Consider the following 20,853-nt stretch of genomic DNA (forward strand, 5'->3'; position numbering starts at 1 on the left):
AATATGGTCAAGGTCATACCATGCCCGATTTCCGGTGAGAAGCTGGTCAGAACGGAGGAGGACGAGTCCAATGGCTTCTCGTTTCTCAAGATTGTGAATCGAGTGGATAAGTTGCCGCAGGATTATTCAACGAATGAGAAGTTTCAGAAAGAGGTATTCTACTTGCTGACCCACACCAACGTTAAGATTGGGTTTGTGCTGAGATTTGTTGTGCGGGAGCTGGAGACGATATGTGGGCCGTTGTTCGATGAAACCTTCGAGATCGACTGTTCAGTACAGGGACTTAGGTTTAAAGAGGTGGGTTTCGAGCAAAGAAATGAGCAATTGGCCAGAATAGCGAGGCAGATGTTTCTGCATTCCAAGTTGGAAGGAATCAAGGGATGGAGGGATGAGAAATACGCCATATACGACTTCTCTGGCCCCTATGTGCTCTTGGAACGGGCGATGGCTGGACTCATGGGGATTATTACTTACGGTATACATATAAATGGCTATGTGCTAGACGATGCGACTAGGACGATCAAGTTCTGGATCCCAAGAAGGTCTGCGACGAAATCTACGTGGCCATTGATGCTGGATAATATTATTGCCGGGGGCCTAGGTTATCCATGTACGATATATGAGACAGTTTTCAAAGAGGCCAAAGAAGAAGCCAACATTGATCGAGGATTTATGGAATCCAACGTGAAAGCTGCAGGCGTAGTATCCTATTTGTGCTTTCTCAACGATTTCCAGAAGGCGGACTTTTCGAGTGAATCAGACTTCATCGTGGGTGAAGTTGAGTACATTTATGATCTCAAATTGCCAGCGGACATAATACCAGCACCTAACGACGGGGAGGTCGATAGTTTCAATCTCATGAGTTTACAACAAACTGTGAATGCTTTGGTTAATGGAGAATTTAAACCTAATTGCGCGCTTGTCATGGTCGACTTCCTGGTGAGGCATGGCTTCATCACGCCTGATAACGAGCCGAACTATCTGCAGCTGGTTTCGAGGATGCACAGAACGTTACCATTTCCAACAATCAATTGAGCTGCTTTATTGTAAATTATTTCGATGAAGTTAAGAGTCTATTCCTCTGTATATAGTCCTACTACTTGGCAAAGCTTAGCTCCATGTTAAACCATTTCCTTCTCAGGACCTGTTCGGGAGTGAGGCTAACGTTACCGTAGACGAACGGTGAGAAGTATAGGAAGAAGCCGACGACTGCTGCTGACATAATTCCAAAAGTTAACCACAAGAGCTTCGTGTAAATTTGTGGCACAAACTCATACTGCTCTCCAGCTAATTCCTCATCCTTTTCTGGGTTCAAAGATTTGCAATTACTGAGAATTACTTCCCATAATGCTGCAGTAAAGAGCGATGCGATTAAGTGGGCTGGCAGGTAATGATGCAAAAACTTCTGACGGCCCATCAAATAAAATGGGAAATAGTGCCATGCCCATCCGATGAAAAAGTACATCAAAGGACCATATAATTTCTCTCTAGTAATTTTGCCTAGAGCATAGTAAGCACGCTTCCTAGTAATTAGATCACTAATGATGATTCCAAGGTAAAGTCCAATGGAAACAACTTGTAACCACCAACCAATGATGTTCCCAATAAAGTAAATCTGCTTTCTTTCAGAATCTTTGGTCCAGAAAGAGACACCGCTTAAGCTTCCAGGCCACGAGTATGGCTGAGATGCAAATGGATGCTCCGACGATAGTTTGTTGTTATGTTCGAACATTAACCTTTGGAGTTCGGACCACTTAGTTAGGAATGGCAGCTTCTTGATTTCTTTGGGGACGTACGCCTTTCTCTCTTCATCGATGTTTACGATGGTGTCGACAAACCAATTGTTCGAGTTTTCAGTAACCTTTTTATTACCATTTACTTCCTGCTGAGAAAAACCCCACTCTGGTAAAAATACATCGTTATGGGTCCATAGTGCAACTGCAGTGTCAACGTGGAAGATACGGAACAAAGTTCCCTTCGTTTTGACAATGGACTTGGTATCTTTTTTCTGCAAAGACTGGAACATAAATAGAGTCTGTTGGTAAGATTCCCCATTAGCCTGCTCTTCAGGTACGGTGGTTACTTCTTCGTTGGTGGGATAATATGGCGAAGCCACATCGTGCGTCAACAAGTATGAGTTGGTAGCAACGTGTCTCAGTCTGAATGCCTCATTCAAGTACACTGGTTGACCGGATCTTAACGGTAGCTCTTTAACAGGCAAGATTTCCCACTCGTTATTAGGATCTGGTGCTGAATATCCAGTAACTTGCTGGCCTTGAGACGAGATACGGCCATCCTCATAGCGCTGAGGATATCTAGCCAAATGAGAGTGCAAGAGGGCATGCGTTTCCTTGTGTCTTAGTGTGACGATATCGAAGTAATTAACTTGTTTGGATTCTTTAGCCAAAGGCGAATCGCCCAAAGTTTCTTGGAATTCTCCCGACATGAAGTTGTCACCTGTGCCAGACTTGCTTAGAACGGCAAAATGGATCCAAAACCAAAATAGGTAGACGATAAAGGGCGCAAAGACGAGACCATTCAAGCGCTTGATGATGTGAGAGAAGAGTGTTCTTATGGTCAAGCCAGCCCGAATATCGGTCAACTGCCACAGATTAATGGCAACCATGGATCCGATAGTGGCATATGTCAAGACACCGACGTATTTTGTGGAAATGACAAACGACAGGGACATCCCAGTCGCATACAACCACCCATACCAGCTCCACGAGAAAGGAGCACGCAATTGGCACTTGTAGAAACGCACATAACAGTAGATGGCCAAGGCAACAGTAAATATCAGTATAGCATCTAGCAGGATCAACCGCGTCTCCGTGACATGAGCGTTGTCAATGGCAACCAGCAGTGCTCCAAAGGCGCACGTAACAGCCTTGAAATTCAGCTCCTTCAAGGTGTTGAACATCACGGGAATTGTCAAGACGCCGATCGCAGCATTGAACGACCGGTAGGCCAGGTAAGGTGCCGGATTGTGCACATAGCTGTCGCCAATGTCATCAAACTTGAAGTCCCCGTCGTAGCCACACAGCCAGCCGATGAAAGCAATCGCCATCTTTGCAAAAGGCGGATGAACGTCGAAGAAAAAGCTCCTCTCGAGGTAATAAGAAGCAAATTTACCGAAATGGACCTCATCGAACACAACTTCTTTAGGATACCAGATCAAGTAGAACCTTGCTACGAACGCAACCGCAGTAACCAAGTACATCCAGAAGCGATACTGCGCTGGGCTATCAGGAGCAGGTCTCATAAGCCATTTTTCAGCCAGGAACTCATATTTTGGACCTTTCTTCAAGTATTTCAACGAAGCATCATCGACATCCTTTTTGGTCGGACTTGATGCAGATGAAGAGACGTGTCGTTTCTTCGCACTCATAATACGCTTCCACAGGACAATTGATCTCTAGATGCTCAGGCTTCGGCTTTCCCAGGCCTTTTTGAAGCTTGTTTGACATGTTCCTTTGCTTGACCTTTCGCCTTATTGCGCGAAACCATCCTGCCAAATTTGCAGGGCTTAAACGGTTAACTTGAGGAAAACTGCACCAAGACCATCAATCTGCTCTGAAGCTATCATAAATCTGCGGAACAGATGAGCCTACGGTTCTGTCATCAAAAGTTGCCCAGTCGGACGTTTCTGCGGACGCTAGTCGGTGCGGCAGCACCTGCTGCGACTGTGAACTCTGGAATGCGAAAAGCCCCAGCAAATGGCTCGACATCTAACTCCACTCTGCTCAATGGGAAGAGTCTGACCAGCAGTCTCGGTGGAGTCGCGCTGGAGACCGCCGATTCTTCGACAAGAGAGCAACCCAAAGGTCAGGCAGATAAGGGCATCGACTGGTACACGTCGTGGTATGGAATTGGAGCGAAACCTTTCGATGCCACTGTCCAGAAACAGCTGGCAGATTCATTGCAGCCGGAGGACATTGAGGTTAAACCCGACGGACTGATCTATTTGCCCGAGATTAAGTATCGTCGCATCCTGAACAAGGCATTCGGAGCAGGAGGCTGGGGTCTGGTGCCTCGGTCGGAGACGATAGTGACGTCCAAGCTGGTCACACGAGAGTACGGTCTGATCTGCCACGGGCAGCTGGTCAGCGTGGCCCGCGGCGAGCAGGACTACTTCAGCGAGGCCGGCATACCGACCGCGACGGAGGGTTGCAAAAGTAATGCACTGATGAGGTGTTGCAAGGACCTCGGGGTAGGCTCTGAGCTGTGGGACCCGGTCTTCATCAAGAAGTTCAAGGCTGAAAACTGCATCGAGAAGTTTGTTGAACATATCACTACAAAGAAGAAGAAGAAAATCTGGCTCAGGAAGGACAGGCAAGTGGAATACCCTTATAAATAATCGTTCTTAAACGCTAAGTAATAATATGATGGTTCTTTGCGACAATGATTGGCGTTTGTCGTACTGAAAGCGAAATTGCACTTATCTCTAGTAAACGTTAAACTGGAAATCCTGAATTCCGCTCTTGTAGCGAGAAAGGCAGGTTAAATGACCCCAAAACATAACGTTCAGTGTATTAAGCGATTCCATTACGATGATTCTAAGCTCTGCTTTGTGGGTCTCGACATTTGGTCTCGACTACCTATAAATGGGACGGAATTGCCCACAAAAACCACTGGTTAATTGACAAATCACTAGCACTATAGGTACGATGAAGCTGCTGCCCAAGTTGCAATTATTGGCAGTACCAGGATCAGCTCTATCGCTACAGCATCCTTTCCTTAGTGAACCAAACGATGCTTCCGAGATCAGTTCTCCTTATATCCGTGATGTCAGGGTTGGCCAGTTGAACTTCTTGCACACTACAGACACCCATGGTTGGCTTGGTTCGCACTTGTTACAGCCAGATTACGACGCCGACTGGGGAGACTTTGTGAGCTTTGCTGCTGATTTTAAGAGGAATCGTCTGGATGAGACGCAAGACCTTCTGCTTATTGATACCGGTGACAAGCATGACGGCAACGGCCTGAGTGATGCCACAACTCCTAATGGATTCGAGACGACCAGGATTTTCAATGAGCAGGATTATGACTTGATGACCTTGGGAAACCATGAACTATACCTACCTGAGAACAGTGTCTTGGAGTATTCGACCGCTACATCAGCCAAATTCAAGGACAAGTACGTGTCGAGCAACGTTGAGTTCATCAACGATACTGGAGACCCAGTTCCCTTCGGTAACAAGTACCGGTATTTTGAAACCCAAAACTCGAAGATCAGGGTGCTGGCATTTTCGTTTATGTTCAACTTCAGGAGATTCAATAACCGAACTAACGTGGTTCCTCCCATGGAAGAAGTGTCTAAAAACTGGTTCAAGGAGGTCACAAAGAAGTACAGTGAGGGAAAGGTTGATTTGATCTTAGTTTTTGGCCATATGCCAGTGACGGACCTAGAAGATTTCGAAATGGTCAAGCTGCATCACTATTTGAGAAACATTTATCCTGATACTGTAATACAATACTTTGGGGGACATTCGCACATAAGAGACTACGCAATTCTTGATGAAAAAGCCACAGCGTTGCAGAGCGGCCGCTTTGCAGAGACTTTAGGATTCCTCTCCATTGATAACGTCACTTACGAGAACCCTCGCTTCTTCAGACGGTATATCGACTTCAGCAAGAGATCTTTCAAGCATCACAGCAAAGTGAACAAGCAAGAAATAGGATCAACTAAGGGCCGTGAGATTTCAGAACGAATCAAACATCTCAGGAAAAAACTGAATTTAGATGAGGTTATTGGTTATGTCCCTCAGAATTATTACATGTCAGCAAGACCACTGCAATCGGAGGACAATATATACCATCTTATCACTCATAAGATTTTACCAAGGTTGAAATCGCATCATACCAACACATCGATTGGCCGCTATATCATGATCAACACGGGTGCAGTCAGGTATGACTTATTCAAAGGTCCATTTACTTTGGACAGTGAATACATTGTCCTCCCATTCGCAAATGACTGGAAGTACCTCGAGTTACCCAATCGCATCGCCTCCAAAGTTGAAGCATACCTGAACAAAGGACCTGCAATTGCATCGCTAGCACCACCTCACACCGCTGCGCCATACGTAGCCAACAGTTTAGCAGTTTGTCCCATCATTCGTGATCCGGCGCTGACAGAAGGGTACACAACTGCGGATGACGGGGGTTGCAAAGGTGATGACATAAAGCACAGATCCCAAATTCAGTATCACATCCCAAATGTTGTACAAAATGTAGAGTTGAAATCTACTGGGCCGGATGACGTCGTCCATTTCATTTTCTACAGCTTCCTTCAGCGGAATGTACTGCAGGCAGTGAACAAAATTGCGAGTGACGAAGGAAACCAGAACCTGAGATATGACGAATCGTCTTGCGAGCATTACGGCGGTAGTTCAACCAAAGTACTACTCAGGGAGTACATAAAGGAGATATCTCGCTAGTCAGGCTATTACACATATGACTCTGAAATATGATGAGAAAAAGAGATTAATTTAATTCTGCTTTAGATACTATGTATGAAACAAAAGAGACGGATAAAAATCCAGGGTCATCTCTTACAAACCTTGTTGAGCTCTTCTTCTGTCACGTTCTTCAGCAATACTCAACTTGATACCCTTACCCTTTGGTAGAGAGATGTATGGCTTACCTGGTTCACCAATGACAAAGACGTTGTTCAATCTGGTGACGAAAGTGTTGTCCAAGGAGTCCTTGATGTGGACCAAGTCGAAACCACCATCGTGTCTTTCCTTGTGAATGATGGTACCGATACGACCCAAGTTACGACCACCGGTGACGAAGACCAACTTACCAGTGTCGAACTTGATGAAATCAGTGATCTTACCAGAAGCCAAGTCGATCTTGACGGAGTCATTAACCTTGATGTTTGGATCTGGGTATCTTATAGTTCTACCATCGTGGGTCACAATGTATGGAATGCCCTTCTTACCCAATTGAACCTTCTTGACCTTACCCAACTTGTAGGAAGCTTCTTCATCGGTGATACGGTGGACAGCAAATCTACCCTTGACGTCGTAGACCAATCTGAAGTTTTCGTTGGTGGCTTCCAAGGAGATCACATCCATGAAACCGGCTGGGAAGGTAGTGTCGGTTCTGACCTTACCATCCACTTTAACGTGACGTTGCATCAAGATGGCCTTGACTTCACGACCATTCAACGCATACTTTAATCTGTTTCTCAAGAACACAATCAATGGCAACGACTCACGCAACTTGTGTGGACCTTGAGATGGTCTTGGAGCGTAACAACCGGACAATTTGTCCAACAGCCAGTGGTGTGGAGCTGCTAATCTCTTTAGATGCTTCTTTGGTCCTCTAGCCATTGTTTCCTAGCTGGTTCGATGGTCTTGCTGTGTAGCTAATCTTGATAATTCCATGTTAATAGCCCAAATCTACTGAAAAATCACTACAGCGAGTAGCGGAATATCACTTCGCTCAACCGCGACACCAGCGATGTCACCACTGCAGCGTCAAACAGAGGGAACGGTCAGGCAGCGGCCTGCCAGGCCAGCAGAATTGGCATGGCCGCCAGAGAGAGCCTTCTGCCTAGCGCTAGGCGGGTCGACGAGCTGGCATCACGACAGGCCTCTTCCCAGGATCCTCGCTACTCAGCTGTTCCTCGCGGCGCGTTATCCGACACTTCTCGGGTATCCTTGGCGGGAAAAAATTATATATCCTGGATGTTCGGGTTGAAGTTTGCGGGTGTACGGGCTAACAGTCGCGACACTTGAGTAATCAGGTCGAAATACGCTGAACTGACCTAGAGGCATAATCCAGTCGAGCACTGACAGAATGAAACTATTCACAACTCAAGATATGTTAAATTTGATACCCAGCTGCAGGACTTCGGAATAGATCAGGAGTCTTTGCACTTCTGTCCAGGTCTCTTGCAGGTCAGAGCTTTACTGAATTAGGTTCGGACTAATAGCGTGCTCACCGCTCCTGGCAGCAGCTCTGTGTGGGATATCCTGTATCTGTCACCTTGTTTGACTGGTAGCGCCGCGAGCTTTGTAGTGCGCGCCATAACTTGGCACCATATGCGAAGAACAACCAGCTTGGGACGAACAGAACGACTTGCGACTCTCGACAGGGCATGCTGATATCTTATGGTGTCAGTCTACTCTCGCTGCTGTATTTTGTAGTGTGCGGTGATGCCAATGATGCGCGGTTCGCCAAGTATTCGTTCAACAGATGGGAACTGCTAGAATACAGGTCGCAGGTGAAAGAATTGTTCTATTTTGCCCATGACAACTACCTAACAAAGGGGTACCCGTTTGACGAAGTGCGGCCATTGTCTTGCGTGCCGAAGGGAAGAAACTTCGATGACATCGGCGATACCATCACCAATGATGTTTTGGGCAATTTCTCAGCAACGTTGATAGACTCGCTGACAACCATTGCGATATTTAACGATAAGCAGAAGTTTCAGGACATGATTGAGCTCGTTAGGGATTCTTTTCCGAGGAAGTTTGACTTGGATTCTACCATACAAGTTTTCGAGACGACCATCAGAATCGTCGGCGGCCTGATTTCTTCCCATTTGTACGCCTCAGATCCTTCAAAGAGCGTCTACCTGGGATCGGAATATGACGGGTTTCTCCTGGATCTTGCCCGCGACATGGCGGACCGCCTACTGCCGGCGTATCTTACCACAACCGGTTTGCCATTACCCCGGATCAACCTTCGATACGGACTGCGAAGTCTCACGGCAGATCTGGTCGCAGAGAATAATGTGGCAGCAATGGCAGGCCCGATGTTTGAGTTCACAATCCTTTCGTATCTGACTGGTGACGAAAAGTATGCCGCTGTCACAAGATATGCCATGAATAAGACTTGGTCGCTTCGATCTGAGCTTGATCTGCTGCCAATGTCTTTCAATCCTAAGACTGGCCAGTGCTACTCGCACTTCACTGGCATCGGAGCCTCTATAGACTCGTTCTACGAATACGCTTTAAAAGGAGCTATTTTATTTGATGACGCCAGTCTTTATGAGATATGGCGCGACTCATATACAGCTCTCGTGAGCAATTGCAAGGCCGATTGGTTTTACGTGAACGCTCAGTCAAGTACAGGCCAACTGTCTGCTCCCTGGATCGACTCCCTAGGTGCTTTTTTCCCAGGGCTGCAGGTGCTAGCCGGTGATGTCGAAGACGCAGTTTTCAAGAACATGATGTCTCTAAAGTTGTGGAACACTTTTGGTGGGCTGCCAGAAAGATGGCAATTCCGAAGCGCTGCGACATTGCAGCCTGCTGCAGAATCGCCACAGGCATCGAAAGACTTTGCTGCGGAGCATCAAAGATTGAACGTACCGCTGGAATGGTATCCACTGAGGCCTGAGTTTATCGAATCGACATACTTCCTCTACCGGGCCACAAAAGATCCTTTCTATCTTAATATAGGCGTAGAGGTACTGGAGAGCTTTCGGACCAGGTTCAAATTTGCGTGCGGATTCGGTGGGATACAGGACGTGATCACTGGTGAGGTGCAAGATCGTATGGAAACGTTCGTTCTCAGCGAAACCCTAAAGTATTTGTATCTACTCTTTGATGAGGACAATGAGCTCCACCACACTCGCGATAATATGATTTTCAGCACTGAGGCTCATCCTATGTGGCTCAAACGTGATGTTATCAAGAAGTACTCCCAAAAGAAGCGGTTCGACGACCAGTTGTATCTGCGACACATAGAGTTGCGCCATGCTGAGGATGCAAGGATAGCTGCCAGGAGAGCCAAAGGCTTCTTTGGGCGGAAACGGCTTGCTGGCCTGGCAAAATCGTTCTTCACAGAAGAGCTGCGAGCAGCCGACATAAATGCATCACAGGAAGCTCAGCCGAACCAGCCACCGACGTGTCCTCGTGCAACCACGGAAACCTACCCCTGGAGCTACTCGGCGACCCTGAGTTACTTCGACAGGCTGTTTGAAATCGACTACATATACAACGATACGCTGATTAGGCCTGCCCCGATGGCGGCCCGCGGCTCCATCGAGATCAGAAAAGGCTTCTACGACCGGTGGGCCGACTCTAGACGCTCATTCTGCCGACTGCCGCCCACCACCGACAGCTTCGAGCTGATCCTCGACGTTCCCGGTCGCAGCAGCCCCGTCCGGCTCGCCAACGGCAGCATAAAGTGCAAGAGCCTGAGCGGCAGATGGAAGTTCCGCGGCGAGAAGCTGCAGCCGGGCAAGACCGACGTCTACGGCAACCGCATCACCACCTCACCCTTCCAGGTCGCAGACTGCCGCAACGTGTTCAGACCAAACGACCGCTCCGACCCGCGCACACCGATCCTGCTCTACCGGCTCACCGCCGTCAACGGCGTCGCGCTGCCGCGCGGAGCCACCGTCGTGTTCGACCGGCAGCACGTACTCAGGAACCCGGAACACTCCAGGACCCTCTACGACCTGTTCGGATGCAATCCGCAGAACCAGCTCATGCTCGACTCCACGCCCGTCGTAAACCTCTATTTAAGCTAGATAAAAGTAAATACCGGTCTCCTGGACCGTGGCAACGACCCAGACGGCCTGCCAAGGCCAGAGAGGCCTCGCTGAATTTTGTCTTCTTATCGGTGATTTTAAGCTTAAGCTTCGTGGGAGCGCTGTTTGGCTGCGCTTTTTCGCTAAGCGAAGTAATAAAGAATCGGGAACCCACGTTAGTAAAGAATCGTGAGAGGTCGCGACAGTGTTGCTGTGGTTGTTTAGGGTTGTCTAGTGAGATTGGCAGGTATCAGAGATCTCCTTGAAGTGTTTGCTGCCATTGTACCAGAGTTTGAGCGTTTTCAGAGCGTGAGATTGTCAACAGATAAGTAAGCTTGCAGCTCCTGGTTTGGAATTGGTAGTTGTGGCAGGCTGTTTGGAGATATCGAGTGAAGTGAGAGGGTGTGGTAAGATCTGAGAGGTGCCCGGAGAGGATTTGGACAGGATGATGAATTTTTTTGGATCGAAGTCCTCGGGCAATGCCGATGAGGGAGACAGTAAGCATGGCTCGTCGGGGAACAGCAGCACCAACATGAATCGAGGATCTGGGTTTTTTCCGGGATTCACGTCGCAGACGGCTACTCCTACGACGGCGGTGAGCCAGAGTGCTTACGCGATGGGAACCACCGGGATCCCGTCGGAGAACCTTTTGAGCCATATGAAGGCTATGAACGATGGGACGTCCGGTGGAAACGCGGTTGCAGGCAGTACCGCGGAAATTGCTCCGGCAGTGAGTGAACAAGAGTATGTGCGGCAGTCGAATGAGCCGGCGCCAGCGGCCCATAAGGCCGTGAGCCCCCCTGTGGAGCATTTGGCTGCACCTGTCGGTAAGCCGGCTGGTGGCAAGAGAATCGGTTCTAAGACGTTGAACGCAGACGTACCTAGAGGTACGTTGACTGTCACGATCGTCGAGGCCAAGGGTCTGCTCACGGCGTCGATGGAATCTCAGCCTTACGTCGTTTGCACCTTTGAAAGCTCCGAGTTTATTTCGGAGGGTCCGGAGTCAATGGATAGCAAACCGGGGTCGCAGAATGTCGAGGGTTGGAATCGCAGTGGTCTAAAAAAGCATAGACCGTTGTATACACATCGGTCGTCGTCACATTTGAACAAGTTGGCAGAAGAGAAGCATAACGGCGGCAGTCGCAGCAGCACAAATCCTATTTGGCACCACGAAACCACCTTCGATGTGCTCGGGGACCGCTCGGAGTTGGACATTTCTGTATATGATGCTGTGCACGACGATATGTTTCTAGGGCAAGTGAGGCTACGTCCTCGGATCCATGATACAGCGAAGGCTTCGCAGTGCCAATGGTATAGTCTGCAGAGTAGGGTTATCGATGAGAATATTGCGGGAGAAATTCTCATCAAGTGGCATTATTCATCGACGAAAAAGAGACAGTACGGGCCACAAGACTTTGAGGTGTTGAGATTACTTGGGAAAGGTACCTTTGGACAGGTCTACCAAGTTAGAAAGAAGGATTCGAAGAGGATATATGCAATGAAAGTGCTTTCTAAGAAGGTTATCGTCAAGAAAAACGAAATCGCTCATACTATAGGAGAAAGGAATATCCTGGTGCGCACCGCTTCCAAATCTTGCCCATTTATCGTTGGTCTGAAATTTTCGTTTCAAACTCCTGCCGATTTGTATCTAGTTACAGACTTCATGAGCGGTGGAGAACTCTTTTGGCATTTGCAGAAAGAAGGGAGGTTTTCTGAGGATAGAGCCAAGTTTTACATTGCTGAGCTAGTGATGGCGCTAGAATACCTACACGATAATGATATCGTTTACAGAGATTTGAAGCCAGAGAACATATTGCTGGATGCCAACGGCAATATCGCTCTTTGTGATTTCGGGTTATCGAAGGCAGAATTGAAAGACCGTACAAATACTTTTTGTGGGACCACTGAATACCTGGCGCCGGAACTCCTGCTTGATGAAACTGGCTATACAAAGATGGTGGACTTCTGGTCTTTGGGTGTGCTAATATTCGAAATGTGCTGCGGGTGGTCGCCGTTCTTCGCTGAAGATAACCAAAAGATGTATCAAAAGATTGCATTCGGTAAGGTTAAATTCCCTCGTGACGTTCTATCGCCTGAAGGGCGCTCGTTCGTCAAGGGCCTACTGAACAGAAACCCAAGACATAGACTAGGCGCGATCGATGACGGCAGAGAGTTAAGAGCGCATCCTTTTTTCGCAGACATCGACTGGGATGCGCTCAGGGACAAAAAGATTCCACCTCCGTTCAAGCCACATTTGAGCTCGGAGACGGATACGTCAAATTTCGATCCTGAATTCACTCAAGCATCCACCTCCTTCATGAACAAGCATCAGCCAATAGCAGCAACTCCTCTGTCACCTGGTATGCAAGCAAAATTTGCAGGCTTCACCTTCGTCGACGAGTCCGCCATGGATGAACATTACAATGCAGCTTATAATAGCCGCAAGTTCCTGCAGAACTCCTACTTCATGGAACCTGGCTCTTTCATCCCAGGTAATCCTAACCTACCACCCGACGAGGACGTCATCGACGACCATGAAGATGACGATGCCAGCGAATTCGCTCTTGGAAAGGGAGCTCACAATGCCGGCCAGGTAGACTACGATGGTGATCAGCACATGGACGACGAGTTTGTGAGCGGAAAGTTTGAAATTTGATTGTATCCATAATATGTAATTTTTTAGTCCAATTGACGTTATAGCCGTTTATTCTGAGGCCTGGTGCTGGCCCTAGGCCATTTCGTTGGGCTTTGCGGCGTCAGCAAGTGTTACTGGTGTTATTTCTACAGTCAGTAGGCCGTTTTGATCGCTTGGAGTCGGCAAATCGAACTTTATTGGCCAGTTAATAAGACTACGCGACTCTAAGCACTCAAAAGGAGGCTTAGAAGTCAATGGACTAGCTAGCTAGCTTTGGCTTTACTGGTGCGCCAAAGTTTCCTCGAAAGCGCGACGTTTCGTTGTTAAGAATTGTGGGCTGTTCAGCCTCAAGGTAAACATATAGTTACTTGAACGAGAATACTGAGCGGTTAGAGCTGCTGGATATCACATAGCTATTACAGAATCATCGGAAAAATCACATAAAGTCAGACCTATTGAGCGTATCAGCTTTGGAACAGTTTCTCACAGTGCTCGTTGTTGTGACGGATGCATGGCAAGACTATAAAAATGAACAGCAGTAAGAGCAACGGTACGGACATCAGCCGAACTAGCACCAGTACTTCGATTCCAACCAGTGCCGCTGGCACAAAAGCGACCTCAAACGATTTTGTGCGAAAGCTCTTTGGGATATTGGAGAGAGGGGAATATCCAGACATCGTCCGTTGGACAGAGAGTGGCGATAGCTTTGTAGTGCTGGATACGGGCAAATTCACGACACAAATTTTACCTAATCATTTCAAGCACTCCAACTTTGCCAGTTTTGTTCGTCAGTTGAACAAGTACGACTTCCATAAGGTCAAGAAGACGCCCGAGGAGCGACAGACATCTCAGTATGGAGAACTCAGCTGGGAGTTCAAACATCCGTTCTTCAGCCGTCATAACGAGGAGGCTTTAGACAATATCAAGAGGAAGACAACGGTTCAAAAGAAGATATTGCTGGACGAGAACGCCGTTGTGCTGCAGTCAAACGATCAACAAGGCCTACAGGATAAATCAGCGATTAGCTTAATCTTGTCTAATACAGTGGCGAAGGAGAAGTTCAACTCGCTGAAAAGGAAGGTTGACCGTTTGCAGAAAGACCTTGATTTTGCCAAGGAGGAAAAGTATGCTGCAAAGCTGGAGTTTCAAAAGCTCAATGCCAAGTATAACACGATTGTGGAAAGTCTTCTAACTTTTAAGAGCGTCAACGACAGCTTGGTGAACAATTTCAATCAGCTCTGCTCAATGTTATCCGGTCGGGGGTTTGATCTGCCACAGAATTTTTACAATCAAATTGATGTCGGTGACAATATGAACAAGACTGTTAACATCAGCCAAAAGCTAGCAAAACCATATGAGCTGAGTAGTGCGAGCGCGATGGTTCCTGGAACACTACGAGACACTCCTGATGCAGAAGCCACTGATTTATCACTCCCGCTGCAAGATGTCACCACTGGGAAGCCTGTTACAGAGCTTGAACCGGGCGATCAATCTGCCTTGACGGATGGTTTTCATGTGCTACTTGTTGAGGATGACGCAGTCTGTATACAGCTTTGCTCCAAATTTCTACGAAAATACGGATGTACAGTAGAAGTGGTAACGGATGGGCTGTCGGCGATATCTACTCTCGAGAAATTTAGGTACGATCTGGTCTTGATGGATATCGTTATGCCCAATTTAGATGGGGCTACGGCAACTTCAATAGTCCGAAGCTTCGACAATCACACTCCCATCATCGCTATGACAGGTAATATTGAAGATCAGGACCTAATAACGTATTTGCAACATGGCATGAATGACATATTAGCTAAGCCTTTCACGAAAGATGACTTGCATTCCATGCTTATTCGTTACCTAAGAGACAGAGTGCCGCTATCCAAACAACAACAGGAAAAGGAACGAACAGTGAGTCAAATGCAAGCTCAAGCACATACGCAGCCACCGTCGCAAGAACATTCAGAGTCACAGTCGCAAAGCCAAACACGATCGCAATCACAATCTCTGGCTCAAGCGAGGCCGCCACTTCAAAGCCATCACGCGATTCAGTCAATATCTGGCAGTGTGTCGCAACCGCCGTCATCATCTGTTTCAGAAGGAGATGTGAAGAGCTTGATAGAGGACGAACCTTTGTTGAAGAAACAGCGGGTATAGTTTCGTCTTTTGGGTAAACAGGTTATTTTGGGGGGTTGTAAGTTCGAGTACGTGGAGAACTGATTTTTTATACATGTATTTGGGCCGTTAATTAGAAGTGAAAACAGTTAATTGATACTCGACTTGTGGTTATTCTTCCACAGCCACTGTCACATTATTGTCAAATCTGACAGAAGTCCGCCGCCTGTGCGAGATCCCAACATTATCTGGGATCTCCAAATCGAACTCTTGTCCATTCTTTAGTAAATCAGTAAGGTCAGGCCGGGCGTTTCTCATGGATGACCTACGTCTGGATTGGTCAGCAAAGCTGTGAGAGGGGAGCGAAAACTGCGCGGCACGCATCTTAACCGTGCGCTGGGAAAGTTCCTTATTGCATCTATTACATTGACATAGGAACCCCCAGTTTACTCTCAATTCTCGCCTTCTTAGCTTGACGCCGTGAAGTGGATTTACATAGGTCGTGAACAGTTCATCGCCGGCCTTGATGATTTTTCTTGCATAGACTTTCAACCGCAGCTTGTCGTCAATCTCGTAACGCACATTTGGCTCACAGTCGTGGTTGATAAAGGCATACAAGGGATAAATCTGACCCGCTACTTGATTGAGGTTGAATTTCCCGACATATATGAGAAACTTGTCCAGATCGATTTCTGCACTTTTTGGGAATGCTTCTTTAAAAAGCTCATAAGCTCTCTCCCAAATAGGTTCTGGGTCGCTAGTACCCACAGCACCACTTGAAGCGTCGAAAGTACCACCAACGTTTGTTGAATCGCTTACACGGTTCCTTAACCTTTGCGAAACCTGGGCAAGAGGAGCAAACCGTTTCAAGATATCGTCCTTACCAACGAGACTGCTAGCGTAAATGATACCAACAGAGTATGCCGCCACAAATACGTTATCCATGCAAAACTTCTCAAATTTTGCCCACCCTGAGCCGCTGATAGCTTGATTCCTAGCTTTGACATGTTTCAGAGCAGCATGTGTTAAGTCTCGTTTCTTACAATTACGATTGCACCAGACTGAGCGACATCCGTTGCAGTCCAGTCCATTCATCATGATAAAATGATCACTGTGGCCCAGAGAATTTCCGCAAAGTGAACAGACTTTACCGGCTTGCATCAAAGTGAGCTTTTCGATTGGCGGAATCGTCACCAAGGGCATCGACTCAGCCGAAATCAATTCACCCTGCTGGATCTCGTGTTTGGCAAACAAACCACGCCCTCTGCCATTTCCAGCAGCTCTGAGCTCGATATTCTTGGGCAATCCCAAGTCCTTCAGAACCTCCGAGACGTTAGGAAGCTCTACCTGCGAGCAATACGTCTCGAGCTCGGCTTCATCTGTCGCATAAAGGTTGTGCTTGGTGAGTGTATGTAATAGCGTGTGCTGGGTGATTCTCCATTCTGGATGTCGCAGGATAATCCTTTCAAACAGACCGTCTATTTCAAGATCTTCCGTAGAGGGCTCCTCCTTCCAAAGCAGCACAACATCATCACATATCTGCTGAGCCTCTGGAACTATGCTTTTGTTCACGTACTGCTCTACCGAGTCATTAAGTGTCAGCGTTTCGATCTTCAAAGGCATGGGACTTCCTTACCCGTATAGCAATCTCTAGCAACTTCTCCTGTATGCAAAACTGCTCTCTGGCAGGTTGCCATCTTTAGAGGTTGATCTTTCAGTAGTTGATCTAAGGTTTCATATGAACGATCGCCCTCCACAAACCAACAACTTTAACGAAGCACCACTTCGTAAGCAGAAGAAGGGTAAATTTGGCCTTTGAAGATGTTCAGATCCGTTGGAACTCGATTGCTCAGGAGGCAGTATGCTAGTTCTGCGCAACAGGCTGCCAAACAGTTCACCGTGAAGCCCAAGAAGACCACCAGAAGATGGGTGCCGATTACAATCTTTGGAGTCAGTTTCCTGACCGGGTGGTACGTTACAGAGCATATGACATTCACAGACCTGATGGCCTACTGGCGGTATGACTCGCTGCCCCAGGGATCTGAACAGGTGGAGAAATACAAGCAGGAACTGTTCAACCGTAGCGAACAGCTGCCTGTTGTGAAGCAGCTGCAGCAAGCCGGCTACATGGAGGTGTTTCCCGATAGATCCAAACAGGTGCCGCTGATTGACAGGGCTCTGAGCACCCCAGGCGGAGTGGCAATCCCACCAAGGTTCTTCTACGATCCGTTGCGCAAGGAGACTGTCGGAGTGTACCACTTGGGCATGAAGCTCACTGGGTATCCGTTTATTGTCCATGGTGGGATCCTGGCCACGGTCATGGAGGACCTTATGAGAGAGAGCGTCAAGTTTATCAGGTCGAAGGCGGGAGAAATTACCAAAGACCTGTCCATCTCCTACAAGTTCCCGACTTTTGCTAACCAGTTTGTGGTGATCCGGACGACCAAAGTCGAGGAATTCGGTAAGAACGTCAAGCTGAGCGTCGAGGTCATGGACCAGAGCGGTAACAGGCAGCTGGTCACCGGCCGGGCCACTTTCACCACTTGATCGCCTCGCGGACCATCTCTTGTAAGTACATACACAGTCTACAGTCTATTTCTTGCTCCAATGCACTTGGCCATCTCCAGTGACCACGCAATCCATACGCCAATCGTGCGACTCCAGCGGGATCTCGTCGACGATCTGTTCCTTCAGCGAGAGACCGATGAGCAGCGGCCTGTCGCCGTGATGTTGCAGCTGGTACCTTTGGAAATAATCGTCATAGAAACCAGCTCCATGACCGATTCTGCCTCCGTCGCTCAGCCTGAACGCTACTCCGGGAACCAGCATGACGTCCAATCGGGCTGGCAGCGGAGCCGGGTCTTCCCTGGCCGGCTCCCTCAGCTGATAGCTGCCCTGTGGCTTCAACTCGCGGACTTGCTTCATCGACTGCATCCTGTGGAACGTCAGATGCGGGTGGTGTCGTTTGGACGCCCTCAGGGACACATGTCCAGTCTCCCGGGTCGAAGTACACCGTGGTAGATACACTGTCTTTCCTTCGCGAAACAGATGCTCCAGAACAAACTGGGTATCCACTTCTCCCTTATCCATACTCATGAAACAAGCCACATTCCGCGATTCTGCCAATATTGGAACCAAAGCTTCCGCGATAGCTTGCGATTGGCGTTCAATTTCCACCTGTGGTACCGTAGCGAGCAGCTCCTTCACGGCCTTCCGCAGCAGCTGTTTAGCACTCATCTCCTGGACACACGCTGGCTCCTTGCTGCCACTGGAAACTCGCTAACCCATCCACGCTGATGAGCTTTATCGCTAGACATGAGCTAGCTGGCAGTTCGCCGGTACCGGCCCTGTTCAGGCCTCTTTTTTCCTCACTTTTTTCACTGCAGATGAGTCAAATAAGCCCAACTATCAGCGTTATGAGTCAGATCATAGATTCCGACTGCTAGATCCCTGGTTATCTATCTTGCTTGCCGGTATTTATATCGATTGATCGGCCCAGTTTGATATCTGATAAGACCTGAAGCTTCGAAACAGAAGGAATACCAGCTATCTAAACGAGAAAGCACCACTGTAAGGCTATTTGGGGCTGCTTATCTGTCGTGTAAACTTATTCTAGAGCTCACGTTCAAGTTTCCAGCTGAAACAGGTTGCAATTGTTCTGAAACAGGAGTATATATTAGATTGATCATGATGTTGCAAGGACAAAGAATAAGATGTGGAGTCGTAAGACTTCTTCCGTTGTTGAGAAGATCGATGACTACGGGTGCAGCGCCATTGGATGCTTCCAAACTGAAGATTACGAGGACTAAAACGCCCTCGCAGCCCAAACCGAACGATGAATTGGTGTTTGGTAAGACCATGACCGATCACATGTTGACCATAGAATGGGACAGGACTAACGGATGGGCCGTTCCCGAGATCAAGCCCTACTCGACCTTGAATCTGGACCCAGCCTGTTGTGTATTCCACTATGGGTTCGAACTGTTCGAGGGTCTGAAGGCTTACAGAACTCCAGATGACAAAATCACCATGTTCAGACCAGATATGAACATGAAACGTATGAACAAGTCTGCAGCCAGAATCTGTCTGCCCACCTTCGACTCCCAGGAGTTGATCGCCTTGATTGGAAAATTGATCCAGCAGGACAAGCACCTGGTTCCAAAGGGCACCGGGTACTCCTTGTACATCCGACCAACTATGATTGGAACCACCGACTCTTTGGGAGTTAGCGTCCCAGACAAGGCGCTGTTGTTTGTCATCGCTTCTCCAGTCGGGCCTTACTACAAGACTGGTTTCAAAGCAGTGCGCCTCGAGGCCACCGACTATGCCACTAGGGCTTGGCCAGGTGGTGTTGGTGACAAGAAATTAGGTGCCAACTATGCTCCATGTATCTTGCCTCAGCTGCAGGCCGCGGGAAGAGGCTACCAGCAAAACTTGTGGCTGTTTGGCCCAGAGAAGAACATCACCGAGGTTGGTACTATGAACGTCTTCTTTGCCTTCCAGGACAAGAAGACTGGCAAGAAGGAGTTAGTTACCGCTCCCTTGGACGGCACCATTCTTGAAGGTGTCACCAGAGATTCCATCTTGGAGCTGGCTAGAGAAAAGCTAGATCCAAGCGAGTGGGAAATCAATGAGCGTTACTACAGCATCAATGAAGTTGCTGAGAGAGCTGCGAAGGGTGAGTTGTTGGAAGCCTTTGGCTCTGGTACTGCTGCTGTGGTATCCCCAATCAAGGCCATCGGATGGCAAGGAAATGACATCGATGTCCCACTGCTACCTGGTGAGCAAAGTGGCCCACTGACGAAGCAATTAGCTAGCTGGATCGCAGCTATCCAGTACGGTAAAGAGCAGCACGGTAACTGGTCACAAGTTGTTGCCGATTTAAATTGATTTTCGGTGGTTTGAATTTATACACTGCTTTGATACAAGCACAATTATTCAAGAGAGCTCAGGAGCATATTTATAGTTATGGTCTTACAGGCTGTATGTCACTTCCAATTCTTAAAGAACGAAACTATAGTTCTTTGTAGTCAGCACCTAGAAGCAGCTGGAAGACGGATGCTATCTTCAAATGAGAAATCTTGTGAATAGGTTCTGCTAAACGTACAGACAGAAGTTTAATGTTAATGCTTCTCAATTGGACCCTTGGTTTCCCGACGGACAGCCACGTAAGGTCCTTTTGCGACTGCTCAAGCGGCCAGTGTCAAGTATAAGGTCGTTCGCACGCAAGATCCTATCCTGGCTTCTTGCAGAACAATTCAAGAAATCTTCGGTCAAAGGAAAATAGAGCTATACCTGTTGAGACCGTGGTCAGTCACTTGAAGATCTACCGCCTTTATCTCGGGTACCAATTGCTTCATCGCTCTCCATGTTGTTTGACCAGCTTCTGAAGTCAAGCTAGAAATGATAGCAAGTATAAAATCTGAAGCAAAAGCGAATGTATGCTAGATCCATTCAATTGATGCTTGCAATAGTCCCGATATTTCTTCCATCGATACTTGATGACAGCTTTCTCATGTATGATCCTCAATCAAGGTTATGAGCAAGGTCCTTTGATTCCAGCAATTAACGATACAAATCCTATTATAAAAGCCACCAAGAAGTGAGCTACAAGGCC

General features: G+C 47.8%; 12 protein-coding genes across 12 annotated transcripts; 8 read left to right on the forward strand and 4 right to left on the reverse strand.

Annotated features, from left to right (window-relative positions):
- Positions 1-3: 3 nt before the first annotated feature.
- HG536_0C06410 (uncharacterized protein) lies at positions 4-1,035 on the forward strand (the record flags this gene model as incomplete). Its single annotated transcript, XM_037283251.1, has 1 exon — positions 4-1,035. The coding sequence occupies one exon, from the start codon at positions 4-6 to the stop codon at positions 1,033-1,035; it is 1,032 nt and encodes a 343-aa protein (XP_037139147.1).
- A 61-nt stretch (positions 1,036-1,096) lies between these two features.
- On the reverse strand, positions 1,097-3,388 carry PMT4 (dolichyl-phosphate-mannose-protein mannosyltransferase; the record flags this gene model as incomplete). Its single annotated transcript, XM_037283252.1, has 1 exon — positions 1,097-3,388. One exon carries the CDS (start codon positions 3,386-3,388, stop codon positions 1,097-1,099), a length of 2,292 nt encoding a protein of 763 aa, XP_037139148.1.
- A 213-nt stretch (positions 3,389-3,601) lies between these two features.
- Positions 3,602-4,357, forward strand: MGM101 (Mgm101p; the record flags this gene model as incomplete). The annotated part of the gene is made up of 1 exon (XM_037283253.1): positions 3,602-4,357. The coding sequence occupies one exon, from the start codon at positions 3,602-3,604 to the stop codon at positions 4,355-4,357; it is 756 nt and encodes a 251-aa protein (XP_037139149.1).
- Positions 4,358-4,667: 310 nt separating this feature from the next.
- On the forward strand, positions 4,668-6,440 carry SMN1 (Smn1p; the record flags this gene model as incomplete). Its single annotated transcript, XM_037283254.1, has 1 exon — positions 4,668-6,440. The coding sequence occupies one exon, from the start codon at positions 4,668-4,670 to the stop codon at positions 6,438-6,440; it is 1,773 nt and encodes a 590-aa protein (XP_037139150.1).
- A 114-nt stretch (positions 6,441-6,554) lies between these two features.
- On the reverse strand, positions 6,555-7,340 carry HG536_0C06450 (40S ribosomal protein eS4; the record flags this gene model as incomplete). Its single annotated transcript, XM_037283255.1, has 1 exon — positions 6,555-7,340. The coding sequence occupies one exon, from the start codon at positions 7,338-7,340 to the stop codon at positions 6,555-6,557; it is 786 nt and encodes a 261-aa protein (XP_037139151.1).
- A 770-nt stretch (positions 7,341-8,110) lies between these two features.
- MNL1 (alpha-1,2-mannosidase MNL1) lies at positions 8,111-10,492 on the forward strand (the record flags this gene model as incomplete). The annotated part of the gene is made up of 1 exon (XM_037283256.1): positions 8,111-10,492. One exon carries the CDS (start codon positions 8,111-8,113, stop codon positions 10,490-10,492), a length of 2,382 nt encoding a protein of 793 aa, XP_037139152.1.
- Positions 10,493-10,937: 445 nt separating this feature from the next.
- SCH9 (serine/threonine protein kinase SCH9) lies at positions 10,938-13,148 on the forward strand (the record flags this gene model as incomplete). The annotated part of the gene is made up of 1 exon (XM_037283257.1): positions 10,938-13,148. One exon carries the CDS (start codon positions 10,938-10,940, stop codon positions 13,146-13,148), a length of 2,211 nt encoding a protein of 736 aa, XP_037139153.1.
- A 486-nt stretch (positions 13,149-13,634) lies between these two features.
- SKN7 (kinase-regulated stress-responsive transcription factor SKN7) lies at positions 13,635-15,278 on the forward strand (the record flags this gene model as incomplete). The annotated part of the gene is made up of 1 exon (XM_037283258.1): positions 13,635-15,278. One exon carries the CDS (start codon positions 13,635-13,637, stop codon positions 15,276-15,278), a length of 1,644 nt encoding a protein of 547 aa, XP_037139154.1.
- Positions 15,279-15,407: 129 nt separating this feature from the next.
- Positions 15,408-16,859, reverse strand: SET5 (S-adenosylmethionine-dependent methyltransferase; the record flags this gene model as incomplete). Its single annotated transcript, XM_037283259.1, has 1 exon — positions 15,408-16,859. The coding sequence occupies one exon, from the start codon at positions 16,857-16,859 to the stop codon at positions 15,408-15,410; it is 1,452 nt and encodes a 483-aa protein (XP_037139155.1).
- A 198-nt stretch (positions 16,860-17,057) lies between these two features.
- FMP10 (Fmp10p) lies at positions 17,058-17,783 on the forward strand (the record flags this gene model as incomplete). Its single annotated transcript, XM_037283260.1, has 1 exon — positions 17,058-17,783. The coding sequence occupies one exon, from the start codon at positions 17,058-17,060 to the stop codon at positions 17,781-17,783; it is 726 nt and encodes a 241-aa protein (XP_037139156.1).
- Positions 17,784-17,828: 45 nt separating this feature from the next.
- On the reverse strand, positions 17,829-18,473 carry FAU1 (5-formyltetrahydrofolate cyclo-ligase; the record flags this gene model as incomplete). Its single annotated transcript, XM_037283261.1, has 1 exon — positions 17,829-18,473. One exon carries the CDS (start codon positions 18,471-18,473, stop codon positions 17,829-17,831), a length of 645 nt encoding a protein of 214 aa, XP_037139157.1.
- A 450-nt stretch (positions 18,474-18,923) lies between these two features.
- Positions 18,924-20,126, forward strand: BAT1 (branched-chain-amino-acid transaminase BAT1; the record flags this gene model as incomplete). Its single annotated transcript, XM_037283262.1, has 1 exon — positions 18,924-20,126. One exon carries the CDS (start codon positions 18,924-18,926, stop codon positions 20,124-20,126), a length of 1,203 nt encoding a protein of 400 aa, XP_037139158.1.
- Between the last annotated feature and the right edge of the window lie 727 nt (positions 20,127-20,853).

This window comes from Torulaspora globosa, chromosome 3, assembly GCF_014133895.1.
Source record: "Torulaspora globosa chromosome 3, complete sequence".
Taxonomy (NCBI): Eukaryota; Fungi; Ascomycota; class Saccharomycetes; order Saccharomycetales; family Saccharomycetaceae; genus Torulaspora; species Torulaspora globosa.